General features: G+C 37.3%; 1 protein-coding gene across 1 annotated transcript; it reads right to left on the bottom strand.

The window, feature by feature from the left end:
- Nucleotides 1-205: 205 nt before the first annotated feature.
- Nucleotides 206-16,783, bottom strand: LOC5571649 (laccase-3). The gene is made up of 9 exons (XM_001653679.2): nt 16,696-16,783; nt 16,445-16,634; nt 4,347-4,893; nt 4,171-4,290; nt 3,979-4,105; nt 1,081-1,434; nt 783-1,013; nt 500-718; nt 206-427 (listed from the first exon to the last, which is right to left on the bottom strand). Exons 1-9 carry the CDS (start codon nt 16,781-16,783, stop codon nt 279-281), a joined length of 2,025 nt encoding a protein of 674 aa, XP_001653729.1. The 3' UTR covers nt 206-278.
- Nucleotides 16,784-25,092: the final 8,309 nt, after the last annotated feature.

Here is a 25,092-nt window from a genome sequence, read left to right as displayed (position 1 = left end):
GGGGAGCAATCAGTTGAGTTGAAATTTTGAGAGAGCTTTTTTCTTACCCTAAGGCACATATCTAGGGGGTGCCCCGTTGAAGAGAAAACTTTTATGGTGCATTCGCCGAGGGCATAAAATCAAGAAAACCACTCATATAGAAAGATAAATTATTTCGTTTAACAATCAAGAAAAGAAATAAATGTTCACACCACAGTTACCTTATTTCTTTAATTTATTTTCAGTCATCTTTGTAATTAAAAAAAAAATACAACCCGTTCCTGTTCATGAATGCATCATTACGTCCCGCGTAGCTCTGGTTTGTAGTCATCACAACGAGGGAATCCAGGAGGTGCTTTCAACATTTGATATACTTCTCCGACCTGCAGCACTAGACCCATGCCAGTTCCAAGATGCCATTCAAAGTGGCAATGTACAAACCAAAAACCTAGTTAAAATAAAATAGGAAAGAACAGTTGTTCACTTATACAAATTTAGATTTTAATTCGCCAACAAAAACCTGGATTGCTTGCTCTAAAGCGCGTCTTCACAAAGCCCTCATTCGGTATGGATATCGTATCCTTAAAGGGTGGGTTATGACCGTTGGGTCTTTGGGTGAAGTTTCGTCCTTGAAGGTACTTGAGCCGCGAGTTGATGGCGCTCTCCGGTAGCCTTCCCATATCGGTAATGATGAACCGATGACCGTGGATATGGAAGGGATGATAGAAGTTTTGACGTTCTGAGGAGTTGAAAAGTTAAATAGTCGAGTAGCGATAGGACTAGAATTTGATCCATTTACTCACCATAAGCTGTATCATACAAAGTCAGCTCCACAATGTCATTCAGTTTGACTTTAATCCGGTGCGTACAAAAGCATAGATGTAACCTATCACATCCTGGAGGAAGATGAGTACTATTGCAGAACTGTTTGTTTTCGTCTATAATGAGATCCGGTTGTATCAGTAGAGGAAAACTAGGATATCTGAAACTGATGTTATTGGCTGCTGCAATGGTGTTGAAGTCCTCGCGTACGGCTAAATGAGGTATAAGTGAATGACTCAAGTGAATACATACTTATTTATATTTAAATATCTGACTTACTAATGAAAGGTTTGTACTCCGAGAAGAGCCATCGGTTATCGGGATGCATCATTTTGAATCCGAGGAATAAACGGACATCCGGTGTAGCATTTATCAGTTTGTCATCCCGGTGGGCTTCATGTGTCTCCAAATCTGCGGCACACGTAAACTGATCTTCCGAATTGTAGCAAGTGGCAGTTTGCTCGTTTAGGGTTTGTCCCATCGGGTACGCATTGCCGTACTCGGGTGGCTCAAGAGTGGGATACATGAGGCTTTCGGTAGAAATAGACGGATCAGCATAGGAAAGAATTGCAAATGTTTCTACACTTAATGTGCTGCAAAAACCAGCGCCACGAACTCTTACCCAGTAGTTACCTGTTGGGAAATCATATTTATAAATATTATACCACCTTCTGAGTAGAATCTTAATAAGGAGAATCAACATAAAAAAGTATTGTACATAAATCAGTACTAGTTCTACAGATGAACCATTTCAAAGTTAAATTCAATATCATGAATGATAGTTCACGTGGCGAATATTAAATTCCGTATTTCACACGAGAAGTCCTTTGAGAAGATATCCACTCTGAAAAGAGTCAGGTCTAAACTCAGTATTTTTCTAGTTATAGTATTCAATGTTTTGACCCTGAGTCAGGGTCAAAACCAGGGCTGTTAAGAATCATGACCGGCATGCGACACTGACGAAACCAGTCTTCTCACTGTCACTAGACGAAGCTATATTTTATGTGCTCACTCCGTCAGGTCGCAATGACGGGGCTCTCATGAAAACAATTGCAAAGTTGTTTAGCTTATAAAATTTCTATCTAATTTTGGAAAATTTTGGGAAGCAAATGTGTTTGATAAGTAAAGTGGATATCCCTTTGTTGCGGCATGCAACTGGGACTTTGGCTCGGGTGAGCGGGAACGGAAAGATCTGTTGATCTTCCGTCCACCTGTTGCCGGGAGCAACAGGGCACAGGACCGATAGCTCGACTGGAGGGGGCTCTTGCAACTCTAGCCTTGGAAAAGGCTGTTTGGCTTCCACTGGTGGAGGGAAAGGCGGTTTGATCACTTAACTACTACTGTATTTCTTCTCTTCGATGTTAATAGTACAAAGGTTGAATGAAAACTGAATAATCTCCTTGCGCATGCAAGCTCCCTTTATAGGTGGCAGGTAGCCAAAAGCGTTGCATGCACAACGTTGTGGAGACGAGGGTGGAAAATTCCACTGCCTGTTATTTACTACATACTGGATGCTGCAATCGGTCTGCTAACTGGTGTCTGTTGTGGTGGTGGTAGTGGAAACTCTTTTGGGTGCTGCTTCACGCTGTACATAGCTAGATGGTTGGTCGGCTTGACTGCGTACAGGTACATGTTTGATCATGTCGCTCGAATGGATGGGGTGCAAGGCAAAACTAACGACGTGGTGTGTGTGTGTTATTTGGGGTGGTTGTTAGTGGTCGGGATGAGAGGCCGAAATACTCGCGGCGGCTCGAGGTTACATGGGACAGGGGTGGGAAGGACTCACAACTCAAAAAACTTCGCGTTGGCGCGAACACCCTTAATGATTCTAGCGATATTAATAACAATCATATCTGGTAATGAAATAAAAATGGTCTAGTTTACAATTCCGTCACAAGCCGTAGCGACGAAAAAATGAAGGAGAATTTGAAGAAAGCTTCTGTCATTGTCTCGCCGTCCGATGACAGTGAGAGAAGCATCTATGTAAAAGTCGCGCGACACCCTCTATTTACATTGACGCTTTCCAGCATTGACCCTGAGCTATATTATCTCGTAACAAACGGCTGTATTTTTGTGCAAAATTATCACGTCACTATAACTTTAGCGTAACAATAATTTGGAGGTAAGTGTGCATCGTACCTTCATGCTGTGCATCCACGAACTCACTTTCCTTTTGAAAGTTTTTCAAAACTACCTAAAGCAATAAAACAGTACTTTTTGCAATTTCTCATCGTAATAGGCTGTTTTTCATCACGCCAATCTGTCATGAAACGGCCTACTTTCTTGCACTGAAGTATGCAGTGCGGGAATAGTCATTACCTAACTGAAACCAGTGCTGTAATGATTCATTACGAAACGCTTTCTCATTACGCAACTGTTTTCAGTTGCGTAATGAATCATAACACAACCATTTCTCAGAAATTGTAAAATAATGGTGGATGTATTCCGATATAATCTCTGATACCCTCAAGTGGTCTTCTACGAAATTGCAAAAAATGTTGTACGCAACTCGTTGCAGAATGAAGATTTTTACAGCACTCGTCGTAATTATCCTACTCGGCAAGCCTCGTAGGATAATTTTACGACTCGTGCTGTAAAAATCATCATTCTGCAACTTGTTCCGTAAACTACTATTTCAGTGCTACAAAAACAGTACTTTTCAGTACTACTTTTTCTTCTATTGATCCCTTTGCGATCCTTGTTTGGATCCGTGCCTTCGATTTTTTGTTGGACCCGTTGGCGAAAACTAGCGGTGGAAAAAACTTAATTTAGTTTTACCAAATTAGGATGATAGTGTTGTCTAACAAGAAACACATAGAAACAAGTAATGAATATAATGTTTGAAATAATAAAAAAAAGAATTGTAAAAATAAGTTCCGGCCTGAGCAACAGTCGGCTATCTGAAATTTCCGTTTTTGGTATAATCAGCCTGGTGTACGAGATATGCAAAAACGATGTATGATATTGATGTATTGTGCACTTCATTACTTTTCTAGTACAATTCACTTGAAATTTCATTAATAGCAATTAATGAGTATAATTTTGAAGGGGTAAATAATCCACCTTTGCTTATGTAATTCTGATTAAAAAATGAGGAGCAACAAATTTAAAGAAAATTTTAATTAAAATGCGTGTTTCCCCGAATCATTCCGCTTTTTTAAATCACTCGAAACTCACCTACGGGTTGGTCCGCATTAATAACAAAATCATACCTCTCTCCGGATATGGAAATTAATGTATCCACCATGTGTGGCTTAACAGCACCGCCATCCGTGGAAATGACTAGCATTCGATGGTTTTCAATCTGCGAATGTTTAGATTTTCGTTAGAGCCTATCATAATTGAACAATAATGATTCTAGGAACAAACCTGCAATTGAAAAGGACAATATTGACTGCCACCGCTAATTAATCGGAATCGATAACGATAATTACGTCGTACGCGGAACACCGTTAATGGCGTATAGTCTACCTTGGTTCCCGTTTCTTCCTAGAAATTTATAATTAATATTCAGCTGCAGAGATGCGTTATAGCGCAAGTATCACCTTGGTATACCGCCCTCGTCCATTTATTAGAATTGAGTCCACCGCCATTTGAGAGCTCTGCTGTCCGGGAACCCACCGTTCAGCCGAATCCAATGTCCAGTCCGATATCAACATCACATGTTCCGACAGATCAAAGTCATATAAAGCCATATTTACGTCCAATGGGTTTCTCACAACGGCGGCTCCGAGATGTCCGTTTGCCATGTGGTACCCCGAGTGGGAATGGTACCAGTGCGTTCCTGCTTCTTCCGCTACGAACCTGTATCGAAAGGTGGTGCTGGGAGCTATCGGACACTGCGTCACCATTGGCACTCCGTCCATCCAGGGCGATTGCATCTGGCGAAAGCCGTGCCAATGAATAGTGGCTGACATGCCCTCCATTTCGTTTGATACATCGACCACAATGGTATCCCCTTGGCAGACAAATATCAAAGGTCCGGGCATCTTTCGATTGATGGAAACAATACTACGTTCCATTCCGTTGGCGGTGACACACTGTGGATGGAAGCAGTGCGTGCGATTTCCCCGAATGCAGTCCCAACATGCACTGGAAGAAGACGAAATGGCTGAATTTTGTTTTGAGCAAGGAATACTATTTTATATAATTTGATAGAAAACAAAGCCTTTATAATTTAAAAAATAGATTACACTAGGGCGAAGTTGATCTATATGGTGAGTAAAGCACTGCCCATAACTGCATATTTGTAACATTCGACAAAAGTAGGCATTGAGTAAATGGGATACCAAGTTTGCATTTTACAGTATGGGAGGAAACTAATATTTCAAAAAATCATTGAGAATTCAAAAGAGCTTATTTTAAGCTGAAATTTTGTACAACTCATATCGCATATTGATTGAATAGTCACAAAATAATTCTGATAGAAATTTCGTTGCTACTACATTATGAGGCTCATGTATAATCTCAATGTGACTGTTATGCGGTTACAATTGCAATGTGACAAAACAACTTGGTATTTTTTTCGAATTTTCTAGAACAAACTCACAGATTTTAGTAAGTTGATCGAAAGTATTTATCAATTGATGACTCTCCATGGTATTAACTCCAATTTGTCAAAAATGTCGAATGTGACTGTTATGCAGTTATGGGCAGTGCAGCAGGTGAGGGATAAAAAAAATCCCTATCTGGGTCTCCTGAATCTTAAAATGCTGTCAAAATTCTTACAACTCGTGTGTTTGATCATTTTTTAGGAAAATTAAATTTATATATCTGCGTAATACGCCTAACTGTTGGCAATTCCCCTTGAAATACGCAAGTCATTCGAGAGTAAACGGTATTGTGAGCAAAACATAATGCTTATAAACATACATTGTTTTGAAAACTTCAGATCTACAAGCGTATCCAGTGTTCTTTTGAAAAATTATGAGCAAGGGTGATAAACATAGCGCCAAACGGACTATTTTTGTTGGATTCAACATTTAAAAAGATGGGAAAATCCAAAGGCTTTCGAATGATGGGCCAGTGATGTAGCTAGGAAGGGCTCTTAAAGGTGTAAATTTTGGCATATCGAAAATAATTGTTAAATTTTCTTTTTCAACCAAAACTATAATTTTAATACTGATTGCAGTAGTCACAGACAAAATGAATAATTAACTATATTAAAAATGTATATTTATTATACCAGAGGCGTAATCAGGATGAAAACTCGTGGGTACAATTTCATAATAAAGGGGGGTCCGTAGCCTTGAGGTTACGCTTTCGCTTCATAAGCGGAAGGTCATGGATTCAATTCCCAGCCCCTCCAAAAAATAACCCGTCCAGCCACCAGAAGACGCCGCACGGAGGACCGTGCATAGGGGGGAGCACATCCATCCTCCGTCAGTATCAGATGGTGACTGAGACAAATTGACCCACTTCGCAGGCAGCTAGCCTCAAAAACGACTCAGAAACACGGCAAAACGAACCACCGCAAGAGCAATGGACTATGGCTTATGGAAATCGATTGGACCAACAGCAGAGCACTCTCCTACCTGCTCGGTGTGAGAGCAAAAGAGCAGAAGAGAGTGAAAGCAGATGTAAATATAGATTAGTTAAAAATAGAACTGTATCGGTAAGGAAGATACAGATAAAAAACTGATTCCGGCACAGTAGTGGCCACGAGCACGGAGTGCCTTAATAAAAAAAAAAAAAAAAAAAAAAAAAAAAAAAAAAAAAAATTTCATAATAACCTACATATTTTGGTGTCAATTTCCTACCAGTTGACGCTCTTCCCACTGAGTGCACGACGTCAGGCCTAACGTATCTAGGCATACGGACATTAGGCATAAAGACGATAGGCATAATGGACGTTTGGCATAATGGTTGTTTGGCACAATGGACGTAAGGCATACGACAAGACGCATAATTTAAAAAAAACACATTTTAACGATTGGTTGACTTATTTGATTCTTGTAAAGGGCTGCATAGGGCAAACACCGCAAAGTTGTTGCCTTGCAGTCGCTTTATGATTGTAAATCCATAGAAAATCAAATTGAAGAAGAAAAAACGATTAAAGTCATGCGCATAGTGTACAGAGCCTCGTAATAATCACTGTGTTTAAAAAGCAAGGTGTATGGGATCGACTCTCGTTTAGTACAGGATCTTGTCATAATTTATATTGTGTGCCACATAATATACGAATGCAAAATGTCAACTTTGGCAAAGAAAGGTTTAAGTCAACTGTGGAAACGCTTCTGTAATTAGCTGGGTCTAAGATAAAGACATGACTTAATGCTCACTTTTGGTGTGTGGTTACAAATAACTGGTACGATTACTTCCATCAAAGATTTTTCCTTCTTTATATTGAAGGTATTCTTCATAGTTATCCGGTTAAGATTATTGTTGGCATTAGAACTGCTGATGTTTTAGATAGTATATATATCTTCTTTATTGTGTTAAAATACTGTTCTTTTGAGACACACCAGTCCACAAAATAATGTCATTATAGCTGATTTTTTTTCATCAGATATTCTTCCTTTTTAAATCATAGGTTCGTTCTTCATAGTTTTGAGACAATTTTTATTGGAAGTGAAAGCTGCTAAAGAAACAAGACGGTACGTTTTCGGGACGCCGGGAGTTGTGTTTCGGCTAAAATATTACCGTCCCATAAAAAAATATAAAATTTCCATAAAAAATGCAAAATTTGCCAGTAAAGAAACAAGGGTAAAATCAACAGAAAAGTTAAAAATTTCCATAAAAAAAAAGAAGTGCATAGAAAAAACAAAATTTTCCATAAATAAAAAAAAAATTAGCAATAAATAGATTCAAAAGTGCAGTAGAATCGACAATAATCTCACTAAAAAATATCAAATTTTCCATTTAAAAACCTCAAAATGTCCCTATTTTCTTCACAAAAAGCAAGAAATAATTATAAATTTTCCACAAAAAAAGCCAAAATTTGCAATAAATAAATAATAATTCGCCCACAATAAATCAAAAATTTCCATTAAAAAAATCAAAAAGAGCAATAGCAGTAAATGCAAAGTTGCAATAAACAAACCCAACTGAGCAATTCAAAATGACAATCAATACATGAAAATGTTGTAGAAAATTCCAATATTTAAGTAAAACTTTCCATAAAAATAACGTAATTTTCCAATAATGAGTAATAATGTGTGTAATGGATTTCATAAATTTTCAGTCAAACTGAAGCATTGTTTTTACAATTGGAGCTAATTAGTCGTCGTATGTAGATGTAGTAGGGGTACCGGGGCAGTATGGACACCCGGGGCAGAATGGACACCCCCTGTATCTTCGCATATGCGAATAATTTTACACTTTAGATGCAAACAATATTTCAGTTGCCTGTCGAAAGAGTAAGTTGTCCACTAAAATTTCAGAAAAAATGTTTCATACATTGATTTTAAACCAAAAAATGGAGCATGATTTTATTGGGTTTAAAAATTATAACATTCACACCTCACCAAATAAGGTTTCAGAGGCAAATGACTGCAAGTTGACCGAAAATGTAGCTCTTGACTGAATCTTCAATTATTTATGTTAAATTCAAAAATATAGTAGATTTTTTTCTGCTACTTTGAGACACTGAAAAACTTATATGAAAATTTCCTGTACTGTTGGGGCAATATGGACACCGAGTGACAAAGTAGAGCTGACACTTTAGAGAAAAAGAAATGTAACTTCATACACAAAACTATCCAAAAACAATTAAGCATACAATGCACTGATTATGATTCGGAACCACAAATCGGTTGAAAATCGTCAGTTCTGTATTAAAACTAATCTGGAGGCAATATTTAAGGCATCATTACGAAAAATGTCGTAAATTGGTTTTAATCATGTTTTCAGTGGCACAGTGATCCATCACTATGGTTTCCTGAATGTGTACTTCATTTTTCGAGGTTTGGGAATGATCGTATGGCAATTTTTCTATAAACGTAAAGGTGTCCATACTGCCCCATGGGGGTGTCCACTTTGCCTCGCTAGCTTGATGGTGACTACCAAATATGAGCTTTTTTTAAACCCATTTTTGCAAACAAAATATTTTTTTCAAAATTTTGCAACAATGTTTAACAAATGCTTGAGAACTCTAAAAAGCATACTGCACATTGAAAACTGTATAATATTCGTGTCTTTACAGTCAAAATCGGAAAATTCCTTAGGGTGTCCATACTGCCCCGTGTTCCCCTAATTGCATTTTAGAGTTCGATAATTAATTACGTAAGAATTTATGGGAGGGGAGAGTGGGGAGATTGGCCGGGTTTAAAAAAAAATTTCTTGCCATATAGAAAAAAATAATGTTTCATACAAAAAATCATACATGGAGGGGAGGCAAGGTTTCGAAAAATCTCAAAAAAATGTTTTTTAATACATCCCATAGTGAGGCGCTACAATTTTAATTATTTCGGCAAAGTTGAAATGAAACATGAAGTGGGTGATGAGGTACAAAAGTAGCGTTACAGCATGCTTAGCCATATTTGTAGTACTGAGACAACCCACTAGATCTAAAAATGAACCTATTAGAAGATACTTAAAAAAGCGTTATGTTCGTATGCAAATAAAAAAAATATTTAGGAAAAAACTCATCAATCGAATATACATATTTCTGCAACTGCTGTGGGCAGTTACTTTACTGATGCTTAGTTTGTAAACACCAGTTCCCTGGCTGGTGGGGCATGAGAGCATAAGCTTCTACCATCAATGTAGTTGGACATAACCCAAGCAGTGACATAAGTGTTCCTAATATTGGAAGATTAGATATCCCATGTTCTATGTTTCATTTCAACTTTGCCGAAATAAGTAAAATTGTAGCGCCTAACGATGGGGCGTATTAAAAAACATTTTTTTGTGATTTTTCGAAACCTCGCCTCCCCTCCATGTGTGATTTTTTGTATGAAACATTATTTTTTTCTATATCGCAAGAAATATTTTTTCAAACCCGGCCAATCTCCCCGCTCTCCTCTCCCCTAAATTCTTACGTAATTAATTATCGAACTCTAAAATGCAATTTCTACATCTACATACATATGTACGACGACTAACTAGCTCCAATTGTGAAAACAATGCTTCAGTTTGACTGAAAATTTATGAAATCCATTATGCACATTATTACTCATTATTGGAAAATTACGTTATTTTTATGGAAAATTTTACTTAAATATTGGAATTTTCTACAACATTTTCATGTATTGATTGTCATTTTGAATTGCTCAGTTGGGTTTGTTTATTGCAACTTTGCATTTACTGCTATTGCTATCTTTGATTTTTTGAATGGAAATTTTTGATTTATTGTGGGCGAATTATTATTTATTTATTGCAAATTATGGCTTTTTTTTGTGGATAATTTATAATTATTTCTTGCTTTTTGTGAAGAAAATAGGGACATTTTGAGGTTTTTAAATGGAAAATTCGATATTTTTTAGTGAGATTATTGTCGATTCTACTGCACTTTTGAATCTATTTATTGCTCAAATTTTTTTTATTTATGGAAAATTTTGTTATGGAAATTTTTAACTTTTCTGTTGATTTTACCCTTGTTTCTTTACTGGCAAATTTTGCATTTTTTATGGAAATTTTATATTTTTTTATGGAACGATTAATTGTCTACCGTTGTGTTTCGTTTCGCGTGTCTGCTGGGCAGTGCTTCGGAGAGCCCAAACAAGACGATTCGTTTTCGGGACGCAGGGAATTGTGTTTCGGCAGTGCTTCGAAAAGCCCAAACAAGACGATTCGTTTTCGGGACGCCGGGAATTATGTTTCGTTTCGCGTGTCTGCTGGGCAGTGCATCGGAGAGCCCAAACAAGACGATTCGTTTTCGGGACGCTGAGAAGTTCTACGGTTTGCGTTGTATGATTGCGAAAAGATATCCGTGTTGAGTCGAGGATGGATTACCAACTGGTGAGCTCGTTTCATGCTTATAATGACACATTTTCTCATGACAGCGTTAATTTTATATAATATTCAAACAAACTTTGTATGGTTCGTCACTGCAAGTGTCGGCATTATGCATGTTTTATATAATTCCAATTAACATATATTTTCTCTCTTTAACATTACTAAAACATCTTTTGAATGGTTCGACATTATGGATGTTGACGTATATTTCAAAACTCCTATCAAAAACTTTTCATCTCGAGACAAAAATGTACAGCGTTATTTTTCTGTAATTTTCAAACAAACTATGTATGGTTCGTCATTACAAGTGTCGGCATCATTCCTGTTTCATATTATTTAAAATATATACATATATTTTTCTCTTTCCGCTATTACTAAAAACATCTTTTGAATGGTTCGGCATTATGGATGCTGACGTATGTTTTTTAAATCTTCTACCAAAAACTTCTCGAGACAAAATGCAAAACTAGCTTTAAATTGTATGTTTCCTCCTTATCCATGGATCGCATCACTGACCATTGGTGACTCCCAGATCTTTTCCTCCCTTACTAATAAATACCCTTCCCGTAGTGATTGTGGAGATGCAGAGGTATTCTCGGTCTCTAGAAGCAACAATCATTACACCCTAAAATTCCTTCTCCATCCCAACTGACTGTAAGGACTTGGCCGGCGCCGTTATTGATCAATAATATTAGAGCTGCTAAAATTGTACTTCGAGAATAAGCGGACACTCCCATCCCTTATTCATTTGGATCGTAGTGCAATTCTTACCAGTTCCGATCAATCACGGAGTAGCAACCATTGACATGTACAGTCAGTCTATGCTATGCTATGCTATGCTATGCTAATTTTTATTGGAAGTGAAAGCTGCTAAAATAGTTTCAAGTTTTCCCGTCTTTCATATTATGCTGTGCTTTCTAGTCACAATGTTATTATAGTTATTGGCATTGTCATTGGCTGTAAATATTTCCATATGCAGTTTTCTTCTAACTAGCTTTTGAATTAATATGTGGATTCCTTACTGGAATCCCTACAAGTTCTAAGGCAGATCTGTCCAACTTTTTTGGCTCTTATTCGCCAAGTTGTTGGTACGATCACAAAACTAATCGGATACCAGCAAATTTTACCTATAACGAAAGCTTGGAACTATCTGACTGATTATTTATAAAAAATCAAGTTTATATCATACTCTTTGTTAGCTTGCAATCAATTGAAAATCTGCTCAAAATGTTGGCTGAGAAGGCAAAGGAAATGTTCTCACAACACTAAATTTATGAGCTAGCTCTAAGTGGGAATGTACGCCAAGAACATCATCAGAAAATAACCTGTAAAGATTGTATTGCCAATCATGTTGATCGTTTGATTGAAGTTATACATGGAATTTCCAGGGAAATATATATAAAATTATACTATTTACTCACGAAACAAATTACACTTTGGCTGATAAACTCAAAAATAACTGATAATTCGGAATATGGGTAGAGCATTACAATGATCATTGTTGTCATTTTCTTTTTGTTTGTCTTGCGACATATTTATTAACTCTGAAAATAACCACTTTTGGTATCACTCTGGAATGGTTCTGTGTTGGCATATTGCGGTTTCTTATGGCCTGTAACATCTTAAGGACACCTACTCACCCCCTTCATCGTTATGTTATTTGTCAATAGGCTCGAACTATTATCCAATCAAAAACTTGTCAAATGACATTTTTTGCCAAACGTCCATTATGCTTAACGTATTTTATGCCTAACGTCTGTTATGCCTAATGTATTTATGCCTAACGTACATTATGCCGAGCATCCTTATGCCTAACGTCTTTATGCGTAATGAGGTATACTCCTTCCCACCATTATCACGAAAATATAGAAAGGCCACATGTTTTCTCTAGTCGTGTAGATAGGAGGTGCAAACATAGGGGTAATGTAGAAGATGAGGAAATTCGGTTTCAACTGATAAGGGATCATTCAAATTTGACGTCCATCCATTAGCGGAGGGTTGAGAGGGTTACGAAAGGGTATTGGAAAAAACATGACAGAGAGGGAAGGGGGGTCTAGAAATCCCGAAAAACGATGGACGTCGTATGGGAGAAAAATAAAGTTGTATAATTCCACGGGGCACCCCCTATATTTATTTCTTAGGGTTAGAGAAAGTCCTAAGAATACAAGCTCATTTGGTCGTTCCATGAGCTGGAGCATTTGTATTGAAGTTAATATGGAGTTTCCAGCTCCAACATATGAGAAATAGTACATCATCTACTGTTTGGTTCAGGAAAATTGTTGATCGCATTCAATTGAATCCAGAATATTAAGAACACTACTTGATACCATAGCCAACAATATTGTAGAAGGTTGTATCATGAATAAAATTGATAAAGTTGGTGTGTTAACTATCTGAAGTAGATCTGCAATACTGCTCTGTATTTCTTCAACATAGCACTAGGTACAGTGGAGGACCGAAATCCGTACAGGCTCTAAATCCGTACACTCCATACAAATAGTAGGCGTTATATATGGAGTGGACGGATTACGATTCATTTCTTAGGTGTACGGATTTGGATCTCAAACGGAATGGGTGAGGTGCTGCGCATGGCGCATGCGTATATGAGATTGTACGGGAGTTCTGATCTAAGCATAACTTTCAACAACTGAAATGGTAATGAAAATGAGCCTAAATCCAGATAAAACCTTGTGCTATCGAGTGTATCTGTCATTCTGAGTATACAGAACTGAAGCCAAACCAGCCGAACTTCTAGTTTATTCTTTGTTCATTTTCACTGACTTCGGTCAATCACGGAATAGCAACCATTGATATGTGTAGGCAGTCTAAGCTAAGCTGATACTCGCATACTCTCCGCTGTACTGAAGATCCGCGGTTTCGGCATCGTAGCGCTGCAGGAGGTGTGCTGGACAGGTTCGATGGTGCGAACGTTTAGAGGTAATCATACCATCTAACACAGCTGCGGCGACACAAGTGAGCTGGAAACAGCTTTTATAGTGATGGGTGATATGCAAAGGCGCGTGATTGGGTGGTGGCCGATCAACGAAAGAATGTGCAAGTTGAGGCTCAAAGGCCGGTTCTTCAACTTCAGCATCGTAAACGTGCATAGCCCTCACTCCGGAAGCACTAATGATGATAAGGACGCATTTTACGCGCAGCTCGAACGCGAGTACGACCGCTGCCCAAGCCACGACGTCAAGATCATCATAGGAAATTTGACCGCTCAGGTTGGCCAGGAGGAGGAGTTCAGACCGACGATTGGAAAGTTCAGCGCCCACTAGCTGACTAACGAGAACGGCCTACGACTGATAGATTCTGCTGCCTCCAAGAACATGGCCATTCGTAGCACCTGTTTCCAGCCCAGACAACCAAAATGCACGTATAACGATATCACCTGGAGGCTTTGCATGTGCAAAATTTCACTTCTATGATGTCGCGAAAAGGCCTTCTACGTACAAAAGTGGAGGCGATATACGTGCATATTTTATGTGACGATTAATAGCATACAATGCGATTTGTGATTTTATGCGACTTAACTTATGATAACAAATGTTGATTTGACAGCTGCTACGGATTGATTCGACTTACTTTGTACGAGTGTACGGGACGAAACGAAATGTACAAATAAACTCAGAAAAAAGCGTTTTATGCGAGGAAACTCATCAATCTGACGATTTTATATATCGTGTTTTGCGGGTTTGACGTAATTTGTATGAATAAACGAGTTATACGTGAACTTTTTTGCGTCGACGTTTTGATCGATGAACGGCACTTCTTCGTCAGAACCTATCGTGGCGCTAGCATTGACTCCGACCACTACCTGATGATGGTGAAACTGCGCCCAAGTTTATCCGTCATCAACGATGTATGGTACAGACGCCCACCTCGGTACAATCTAGCGTGACTGAAACAAACCGGATGTCGCCAATGCGTACGCGCAGCATCTTGAGGCAGCGTTGCCGGACGAGAGCGAGCTCGATAGGGACCCTCTTGAGGACTGCTAGAGGACAGTCAAAGCAGCCATTAACGACGCTGCCGAAAGCATTGTCAGATATGTGGAACGAAGCTCAAGAAACGATTGGTTCGACGAGGAGTGCCAGGAGGTTTTAGAGGAGAAGAATGCAGCGCGGACTGCAATGCTGCAGCATGGTACGCGGCAAAACGTGGAGCGATACAGACTAAACAGAAAAACCAGCTTATTCCGGGACAAAAAGCGCCGCCTGGAAGAGATGGAGTTGCTGTACCATTTCTCAAGAAACTCGGAAGTTCTATCAGAAGCTCAACACATCCCGCAAAGGCTTCATGCCGCGAGCTGAAATGTGCCGGGCTAATGATGGGAGCATCTTGACGGACGGACGCGAGGTGCTCGAAAGGTGGAGGCAGCACTACGATGAACACCTGAATGGCGCAGAGACCACAGGCACAGAAGGTCAGGTAAGCGAAGGCGATGGCTACGTCAGCACAGCGGACAGTGGAAACAAACCAGCTTCCACGATGGGGGAAGTTAAGGATGCCATTCAACAGCTAAAGAACAACAAGGCCGCTGGCAAGGATGGTATCGGAGCCGAACTCATCAAGATAGGCCCGGACAGATTGGCCGCTTGTCTGCATCGGCTGATAGTCAGAATCTGGGAAACGGAGCAGCTACCGAAGGATTGGAAGCAAGGCGTTATATGCCCTATCTACAAGAAGGGCGTCACAAGTTAGATAGTGAGAACTTTCGAACGATCACCATTCTAAAAGAAGTGCTGTCCATCAATCACAACGTGGTTGATTTGTGTTTCTGTCTGCTGTGGTGATCTCCAGGTGTATCGGTATGGAAGCCTGTGCTGGAAGTAGGTGCTAAGAATGGCCGTATTCTTGGAGACGGCGAAATCAATTAATCGTAAGCCGTTTTCGTTCGTCAGCCGGTGGGCGCTGAATACAATTCCAATAGTCGGTCTAAACTTCTCCTCCTGGCCAACCTGAGTGCTTAGATCTCCTATGATGGTTTTAATGTCCTTACGGTCTATGTTAAAAATATAGTTATTTCTGAAGAACTGTGAAAATTTCATTAAAATTGGTTCATAAATAACTGAGATTTAACACTTACAAAAGGTTAATATTGTATGAAAAATCGGAAGAGTTGCTCATGTTCAGCCCTATATTGATTTTATTGAGCCTGTATGGGTGTGATCCTTATTCATTAACGTCATTAATTCATTAATTGCTCATGCTCGTAGATATGTTGGTCAATATTCTGATGAGTCCTTGGATAACCTTACATATTCGTTTAACTCCAACGATTTTAAGATTATGTTTATTTCAGAGGATTGAGTATGAATCTCATTCATGCACCATCATGAGATCACTGGTTGCACTTGTAAATTAGAAAGGTTGAACTCAAAGAAATTTTTAATAATCGTAACAAGTAGTATGACTAAAAACTTGACAGATTATGTTTGTTTGAGCCTGCTTGAATAATGATCGAGATATCGCTGACTACGCCTATAAATCCGAGGCAATGTTCTTAATAAAGTTATGGGGTTACCTTACACAGTCGTTGGACTCTAAATGACAACCTGAAAGCGTAGTCAAAACCACAACTTTGGCCAACATGTATAAGCCCACAAATATGTAAACCTATTTATTTATCTTCAACAGATTTCTGGTTAGGTTTGTTGATTCCAAGTTCTGTACAGGATTGGTAATCGTTGTTTTCGTCATTATCAACAAGCCTACCAACAAAACGGTTCACGGTACTTACGATCCCATGGCGGCGTAGCTTTCCAGCACCCACTTGTAGTAACATATTCTAGAAGGTTCATCCACACTGCACGTTCTATCACATTCCTCTCCAGGAAAGATTTCCAACCCCTGCTCTTGCTGTGGTTGATATCTCAGTACAGTGAAATCGTTAACAGTGAAATTGTTAGTTAGGGTATCCCATATCTCTTCTGAAAACGGAACAATCCCATCAGTCACCTTGTAACACCCTCAAACCAGATTCAAACTAACTGGGCTTCGTGATCAACGGAAATCCATAAAATGAAGCGCACACATTGCACCCGAAAATGGCAATAAACAGGACTGCAGTTCTCCACATGATTGATTGTCGGTCAAGCTGGCGGAAAATTGGGAGTCGTAAAAAATGTGAGCCCTATGCGGGCAGATCCGAAACGAAACTAACAGCATAATCTTCCATCCATTCCGATGCACCCGAATCACTTCCCTTCGATGATTTATCAGTTTCAATGTTTTACATCTGGTATTGCTTTTTCTTAGAGTTGACGTATTGACTCAAGCGGGGGGAGATAATGGTTTGGGATTTCGTTTTCCACTGCAGCGATGGTGGTAGAGAAATAGTAAAAAAAAAACTAATAGCACTTCGCCAACAAGAAGCTTTTGTTCGTAATGATTATGGATCCATGGTACCGGTTTGTATATAAATCAAACAAATATTGGAATTAGACACGAGGATATGTTCAATAATTCCTATATCTTTGAAGTTCTGGTATTGTGATCCGAGGGCAAATTGAGTACTGGGGCGAATATAACCAATTCTGAACTAAATTCCATTCTCTTTAGATTCTAATCATTTCATTCGCAGCACAATGTCAAGATGTCCATTCAAAATCAGTTTTTCGATTCCCGAATTTTTCCCGGATGCCCAAAAGATAAAAAAATTGATGACTAAAAGATCCTGCCCCTTGATATTCTCGTTTTTTACATACGAAATGGTCAAAGTTGTAGGCCTTAATCTAAATTATTTATGTATTATTTTTGATTGAAATTTAGAAAATACTGTGAGCCAAAAACGATATGAGTTTTGAAAGAGTTTCGAACAAAAGAGTATAAACTATTTGTTTTCTAAAAGTTCTCCACCTCTAGAATTTATAGGAAGCTCAGAGAGATTTTGCTATGTATTTAAATTTGGATTTTATTTCCAGTTCAAAAGCCAACCCAGTATCATCTAAGAATATCTTCGGAATAACGCGTTAGATTTAGTCCATGCTGGTTCCTGGTAAAATCTTGATCTGATGAAACTCATGTTGGATCCAAGGAGATATCGATTTAAGGCGAAGTAGGCCGTCATTGAAATTTGTACGTGTCGTTGATGATTGTTGCTAATTCATCATTCAGCTGAAAAAGTATCAGCATACTTCATGCATGTAAGCGCGTACAGTGATACTTTTTCAAGTCAATATAAACTATCAAGACTGAGTTTTATTACTTTGAAATGCAAACTGAAAAGTCATCATTGTTGCCAGTAGCGTGTAGGGGGGTGCGGTGGGTGCGGTCCGCACCGGGCCCCGAGCTTCTAGGGGCCCCAAAATTGCAGTACGGATATCTCACAGCATTAAAAGTTTGACATGGCTTTGAGAAACTGGCAATTTGTAAGATCCCAAAAAAAAATGAGCATGACAAGCAGACTTGAATCTGCAATGTTCAGGGGCCCCTTGATTATCCCTGATTTTTAATATTTTAGAGATGGATTAAGAGTGAGTGGGCTGAGGGCTCCGGGAGGACCGTGACTGGTGGCCCCTAAAAAGTGGGGTCCACAGTCACGGTCCTACCAGGGCCCTCAGCCCACCCTCAATCTATCCCACATTTTAGGAACCTGCACGAATATTTGTATTGTAAGTTATTTCCCTTGTTGTAGTTCAATCGATAGCACGTATGAGAAATACAAATCTTCTAATAGCTAAACGGGGCCCTGATGTAGATACTTAAGAAGGCTCAAATACCTATGTTGAAGATGTTGAGTCTAATTACGGCATTGAATTCTTAATTATTTATATTTATATAATACTTCATGAATTCTGATTTCCAATCAAATCTACCCAAGTTTGTGGGCCTCCAGAAACTGGAGCATTGGTGAAATTTTGACCTGTATATATTTTCTTACGATATTAACCATTCTCATTGTCACTCATTTTAGAAATTTGACAGATACCTTCTCAATAGTATATACATGGGTTAAAGGCTAAAGGTGTACATTTTGTTCAAATTTCAATGTTTGAGATATTCTCAAAAGCATGAATTTTGTAGAATGAGTAAGCAAACGACTTTAGGTCGACTACTTAGGCATATTTTGCAAATATTAATTTTCTTTTAAATCGGAGACCACTACGGATTGAGCGAAAAAATATTAAGGGCACAAACTTGAGTAAAATCAGATAAAACACAAAAAGTTAATTTTACAAATTTTAATTCATTTTTTTATTTTAAAAATTGAATGTACATGGAAATTTTTCAGATTTTATATTTTAAATCATCCAAAAATACCTACCAAAAATCATCCAAACTTATTCTCAAGTGACCTTGAATAACTCATCAGGGTATTTCATGAAACATTTCTCAGGGCAATTTATATAAAATTATGCCATGGATTTATTATTATTTTGTATTAAACGTATCCAGAGATTCCTTTAAGATTACGTTAAAAAAAACGAGAAAATATTTCCAATTATTCATTTTGGAATTATTCCAGGATTTTTTTGCAGAAATTCTATATTTCTTCGGAATAAATATAAGCAACAACTCCAGGGAACCTTTTCCATTTCATTAGAAACTGTACAGAATATTCTAATCAATGCCAGTAGGATTTTTCTAATAATTTGAAATAATTTGAAAGAAATACACTATATTATTGCTAGTTATAATCTATCTGGCGTTCCTATATGGTTGTAAATCTGGCGTTCCTATATGGTTGTAAATTCAAATACGAAATTTTATACTTGGACTTTCTCAAGGATCATTCAAGAACTCCTACAGAAATCATACTAGGAATTTATCAAGGTTTTAATCACAAATTCCACTGAGGAGCCCTCTGAAAACCACTGGAAGGATTTCATGGCGTACCGTTGGCCAAGAAACCCCGCCCAGTCAACATTTTAGTTGGTATAACTTTTGTTATACATCATTCTATATGAATCAATTCAATCGTATAGAATGCACGAAAAGGCTATATGCCTACTAAAGTGGAGGCTATTTGCGTACTTGGCACGACTTTTTCAGATTTTCTGCGATCGGTGCCAAAAAACTTGGATGAAAATAAAAAAAAAAGTTTCCAGCAAGCCTCGATCACAGAACTTCTGGAATAGGAGTCGGACGCTTTACCACTATACTACCGAAAACTACATAATACAGACGTGATTATTTGCCAATTTTAATGCATGTTTCATGTTCAGCGACACCTGCTTTATTGTTCTTTGAGGCCGATCGTCAGCAGATACCAAGTTTGGGTGGCAATTTTTGGCAGTTATTGCGATTTCATATGATGCTTTCTGGATTGATATACGATCTGTCAGTTTATATAACTTAAAGCGATTCTATGGTGCACTATTTACGACATGTTTTGCTGTCAACACTGATTGTCGTTTATTATTCGTATTGTGGATTTATATACAACTTGTGTTGACATTGATAACGCTCAATTTGGCATCTTGTGCGATTCTGATTTTGGACGCACGAATATGTGATTTTGGATGCACATTCTTATACGGGCGTGTTTTTCCTATGTATTCCTTTACCGCTAGCTTCAGCGATTCTTTGTTTTATTTATTTCAAATATACTTTCTGAAATTTATTTGAGGATTTTTCTTCTGGTATTAACCTTGGACGTTTGAATTCCTCAGATAATTGGAAATCCTTTAAGATACGTCCCTCATTTTTTCCAGGGAACTCTTCATGGATTCACCCATTATCACAATGAGTTCTTCAAGTGATAATAGCAAAAGTAATATATCAATAAATTTCTAAGCGATTCTACCAGTTTCTTCTAGATTTTTTAATATATATTTTTACAAGACTTCTGTTAGAATGAGTTTCGAAAAATAAAAAAAGAATACATACATTTCTGGAATTTTGACAGATATCAAGGAAAATATTTTTACTTCAGAAGAATTCCTGCATATTTTTTTAAGGTATATTCCAAAATTTTATCTCAGGATACCTTTATGAGTTTCGCTGGGATTTCTTATAAAATAATATCAATAATAACATCAAACATTTTATCTTGATTGCCTCCTAGATCTGCATAAAAAACCACAAAATAAAAATTCAATTATTTTCGCAATACTAAAATAGAGCCGTTTCATCAGCTATTTTCCAATGGATTGAGATATTTTTCCACGAGCCTTCAAAGCGTTCATCTAGGTATAACCGTAAGCAAACTATTAAATACCGTACATCATACAGAAAGTTATCCAAGAATTCCTTCAATCATTCTTTAAAACATAAATTTATAGGAACTTCTGCAGCAATTGCTTCATAGATATTTTTTGATTTCACAAGACATAACATTAAAAACTACTTTCTGACGGACTTCCTGGCTAAGTCCTCGTATGAGTTAATTTTTACTAGCAGAATATATTTTGACCTTTAAATATTTTTTTATTTAATATTAAACGTTTTTGACAAAAATAAGTAGGTATGTGTAAGCTAATAAGACATACATAGCAAACCTCTATTTGAGGGGCCCCCAAATCTATCTCCGCACCGGGCCCCTAAAACCCTAGCTACGCCACTGATTGTTGCCAAAACGAATGACGGGCTACTTGGTTTTAATCTGAACGATGTATCAAAAAATATTTTACTATTCTTTTATGAAGCTAGCTAAAATTTTCGACTTATATTTAAAATTGCACCTTCCAAGCAATCTATCAAAGATTTGGCAAAGAATATCACAAAGAACTTATAAAAAAACTGGTCTAGAAAACTTAAAGGATTCTGCTATTTATTTATCATCATAGATCTTGTCATAAATTCATAAAAAAATTTACAATAAATTCGTTGGAAATGATTGGAAAAATTCACTGTAAATCTGCAGAAATCCATACAAAATCTCCTTAGAAGACTCATAATAACCTTCTTATAGATCAAGAACTAGTAAAACTAGTCCAGAAAAGAATTCACCAAGAATCAGCATCATCAATAACTTCAGAAATCCGCGAACGGAATTTTTAATTAATCAGTCCAGGACTTCAGCAGATCTCCCAAGAAATTATTCGCCAACCTTCAAAAATGTACTACGAATTTTTGGTAAAATCAGCCATAAGTTTCTAGAATGTTCTTAAAAGCTCATTGGCAGTCTACTCATGCACTTATCAGTGCCAAAAAAAACTTTCGAGAAATTGGTCAATTATTGGCACGATTCTCGTTAGGATTCTAGCAAAGATCTCATTAAAAGTTTGTCATGATTCTAAATGGAAATGTACCATGCATACCACAAAAAAAACCTTGCTAGGAATCCCTATGTTGCGTTCTAGAATTTTTTCAAGGATCTTAATCGTTGATTATCTCTATACCAACTCACCAAAAGTTAGTAATGATGCGAAGTACGAGTTGACAAAAAGTTGTGCACCTCCTGGAAAACCTATTCTTATTCTTATGTTAGAAATCCATGATTTCCCGGTGTGTTCTTCAAATTCCCGGGTATTTCCCGTTTTTTTCCGACTATTTTTAATTCCTGGTTTTTTTTCCCGCTTTTCCCGGATTTCCCGGATGGATGGACATAATATTCAAATCGACGTATGGAGAAAAAATGGGAACAAAAAATTAACAGGAATACATCGAGATATGGAGATATCGAGATAAGGAAGATACCGAGATATGGAGAGAGAAATCGTATGCAGAATGATGGGGCCGAATCAATCATCGACATAAAGAGAGAAATCGAGATGTAGAACATCGAGATGTGGAGAGTCGACTGTATTTCCAAAATACTTCACAAATTGCGTCAAAAATTCTTCTATTTTGCTTGAAATCCCCGGACTATTCAAGAATTGAAGAAAAAAGTATGTTTGGAATTTCAAGAGGCAGGAAAAATGGGTTCCACATCAATATGTTTACCATAGTATCATGAAACTTCGGAGTTCATAAAAAATATTAGCTAAGATTTTAATTACAGATGCTTTCAGTAAAATTTTCATCCATTTCAACATCAATCATTTTATATTATAAAAGACGTAGAGAAAAGAACAAGATTTTTTGTAGTAAAACCTACAAGGGTCATTTAAGCTTTTCTGTGAGGTACATTGTCAACAAGTTTCAGGAATTCTGCGGTTTAATTCTTGAATTTTACGATGGGAAATAAGTAAATTTTTCCGATTTATATTTAAGCTACAATTTTTCAAAAAATGACCAACAAAGTTCTTTCAAAAAAATGTTTGTGTGTGTTTCTTTAGAAACCTGATATGAAGTGATTTGTAGAGGAATTTGTAAAGCAAACCCTAACAAATACTGAGATATTGCTGATAAGAATTAAGAATTAGAAGAATTTCTAATGCATTATCTGGCAGAATTCTTCAAGAGATTTTTTAAGCAATTCGATAGAGATTCTTCGAGAAATTTTCTGGTGAGATCAGAATGTCTGGGAATGTTTTTCCGCGGGAATCCCTGGATGAACTCAGTGAAAACTGGTAAAGGAGTTCTTGGAGAAATAACCGAATAGTGCGAACATAATTCATGAAGAAATTCCCGTAGGAATTCTCAGAGGAATCTCTTCAATGCACTTGGTTGAATACCTGTTAAGATCAAGGAAGAAACACAAAGGACATTCCTTGTGAGTTTTTTAGATAGAATTATTGAAAGATGTTTGACTTGATTACGAAAAAACTGAATCTTTTTCGTAGTGATTTACAAATATCACTGATGTGCCGCGAAATGAGACAAAATAACAAAAAAATGAAATCAATACAAATCTGTTGGAAAGCAATGTCTGAAGATAAAATACATTTTTACTTTTCATAAAATTTTAATATAATTTCATCACCACAGAATGTAATCTTTTCTAAAATATTGTTTTCTATCGTAATAGTTACTATTTCATTACGTGAAAAAGCTTTTGTTTTCCAAAGTCCTTCCATTCACCTGAAAGATATTTTATGCTTAGAAAGAATATGGATACCGTTTTGACTCATATTCCGAACACTTAAGGCCAACAGTGACTTCGAATGCATCTGATTGGCATGAATTAGATGATATTTGTGTACATTTTAATTTCTTCGCAAAGCCTAACTACTAGCTGATGGGTTTACCGATAATAATGTTAATTTAATAAGTTTTAGTATTGTTTTAACGTAAAAGTACGAAACAACATTTTGATTCAAATGCCGAACACTGTGTTGATTCTGTCTCATATTCCGAACACCTTGATTCAAATTCCGAACAGCACGAATAAACCGTATTTAAAATACTAATTTCGCAAATAAATTTATCTGAGCTTACTCTACTGGTCTCAAACTAGAGAATCATCACTACTCCCGCGGTATAAATTATATTAGAGACGTTAAAATTGAATTGCAATTGACTGCCATTTCCTTATTATTTGGTGACATATTTCAGCGAAACATTTCAACCAAATTGCCATACAAAAACCGAGTGTTCGGAATATGAGTCTGTTTGGAATTTGAGACAGAACGGTACTAAGGTGGTTCTAAAAATCGTGTTTGCTCCACACCGCTCATTCGATTCCACGTCGAATTCTGAGCGTCCCTCCAAAATTTGAGCTCATTTGGATGAAAACTGAGACTGCACAAGCCCTTCAAAGTTTGTATGAGAATTACCGTTTTGATTCATATTACGGACACTTAAGGCCTCAGTGAAGTATAACTCATCAGAAAGCGTATCAAATAAATCATTCTGCATGATTCCTCCGCGTAATCAAGCCTTCAAACCAATAAACTTTCGAATGGTGGGTGAAAATATCGATTCCACTACATGAATAATTTTGAATAAATAGAAATGGGTAGACATTTCATGGTTCTTATTCCGGACACTTCCTTACGTTTGCCTCATAATCCGGACACTTCGATTCGTTTTCCGGACAGCTCATGAAAGTCATAAATAGAAAATTCAAATCATCAATTGAAGTGGGCAAACCACTAAAGAGGCATCTAAGGCAGTTTAGCATTATAAATTATCAAAGGTATCTATGGATAATATTATCTAAAACGAGCCTCGAAAGTAAGAACTTTCGAACGGCAAAAATTGAAACATTTCGTGTGAAATGTTTCCCATACAAAGTAGACTGTCCGGAATAAAAAGCTGTCCGTAATATGAATCAAAACGGTACTATGGGAAATGAAAACTGCAAAATACTGTTTGCCCATGTGCTCTTAATGGTTAGTGCGACGCTGATTTTAAACACATTCATCAGCGACAACTTTGCCAAAGACCGTTTTCAAATCGGACGACTCAAAAATTAGTTATTGATTTATATCCAAATGGAAACTTTTCAACAGTGCTGACTTATCTTCTGAATAGGCAATATTGCTGCATCTGTCGCGAAAGATAGCACATACAAATCATAATTAGTAGCCATTGGCTACTATGTTTCCCAGCACATATCCAGTGATGCCTGCAGAGCAGCTCAATTATTATACCAAAGATTTTCAACTCATACAAACA

The sequence above is a fragment of the Aedes aegypti genome, chromosome 2 (assembly GCF_002204515.2).
Source record: "Aedes aegypti strain LVP_AGWG chromosome 2, AaegL5.0 Primary Assembly, whole genome shotgun sequence".
Lineage (NCBI taxonomy): Eukaryota > Metazoa > Arthropoda > Insecta > Diptera > Culicidae > Aedes > Aedes aegypti.
This window is presented reverse-complemented; position numbering and strand designations above follow the sequence as displayed.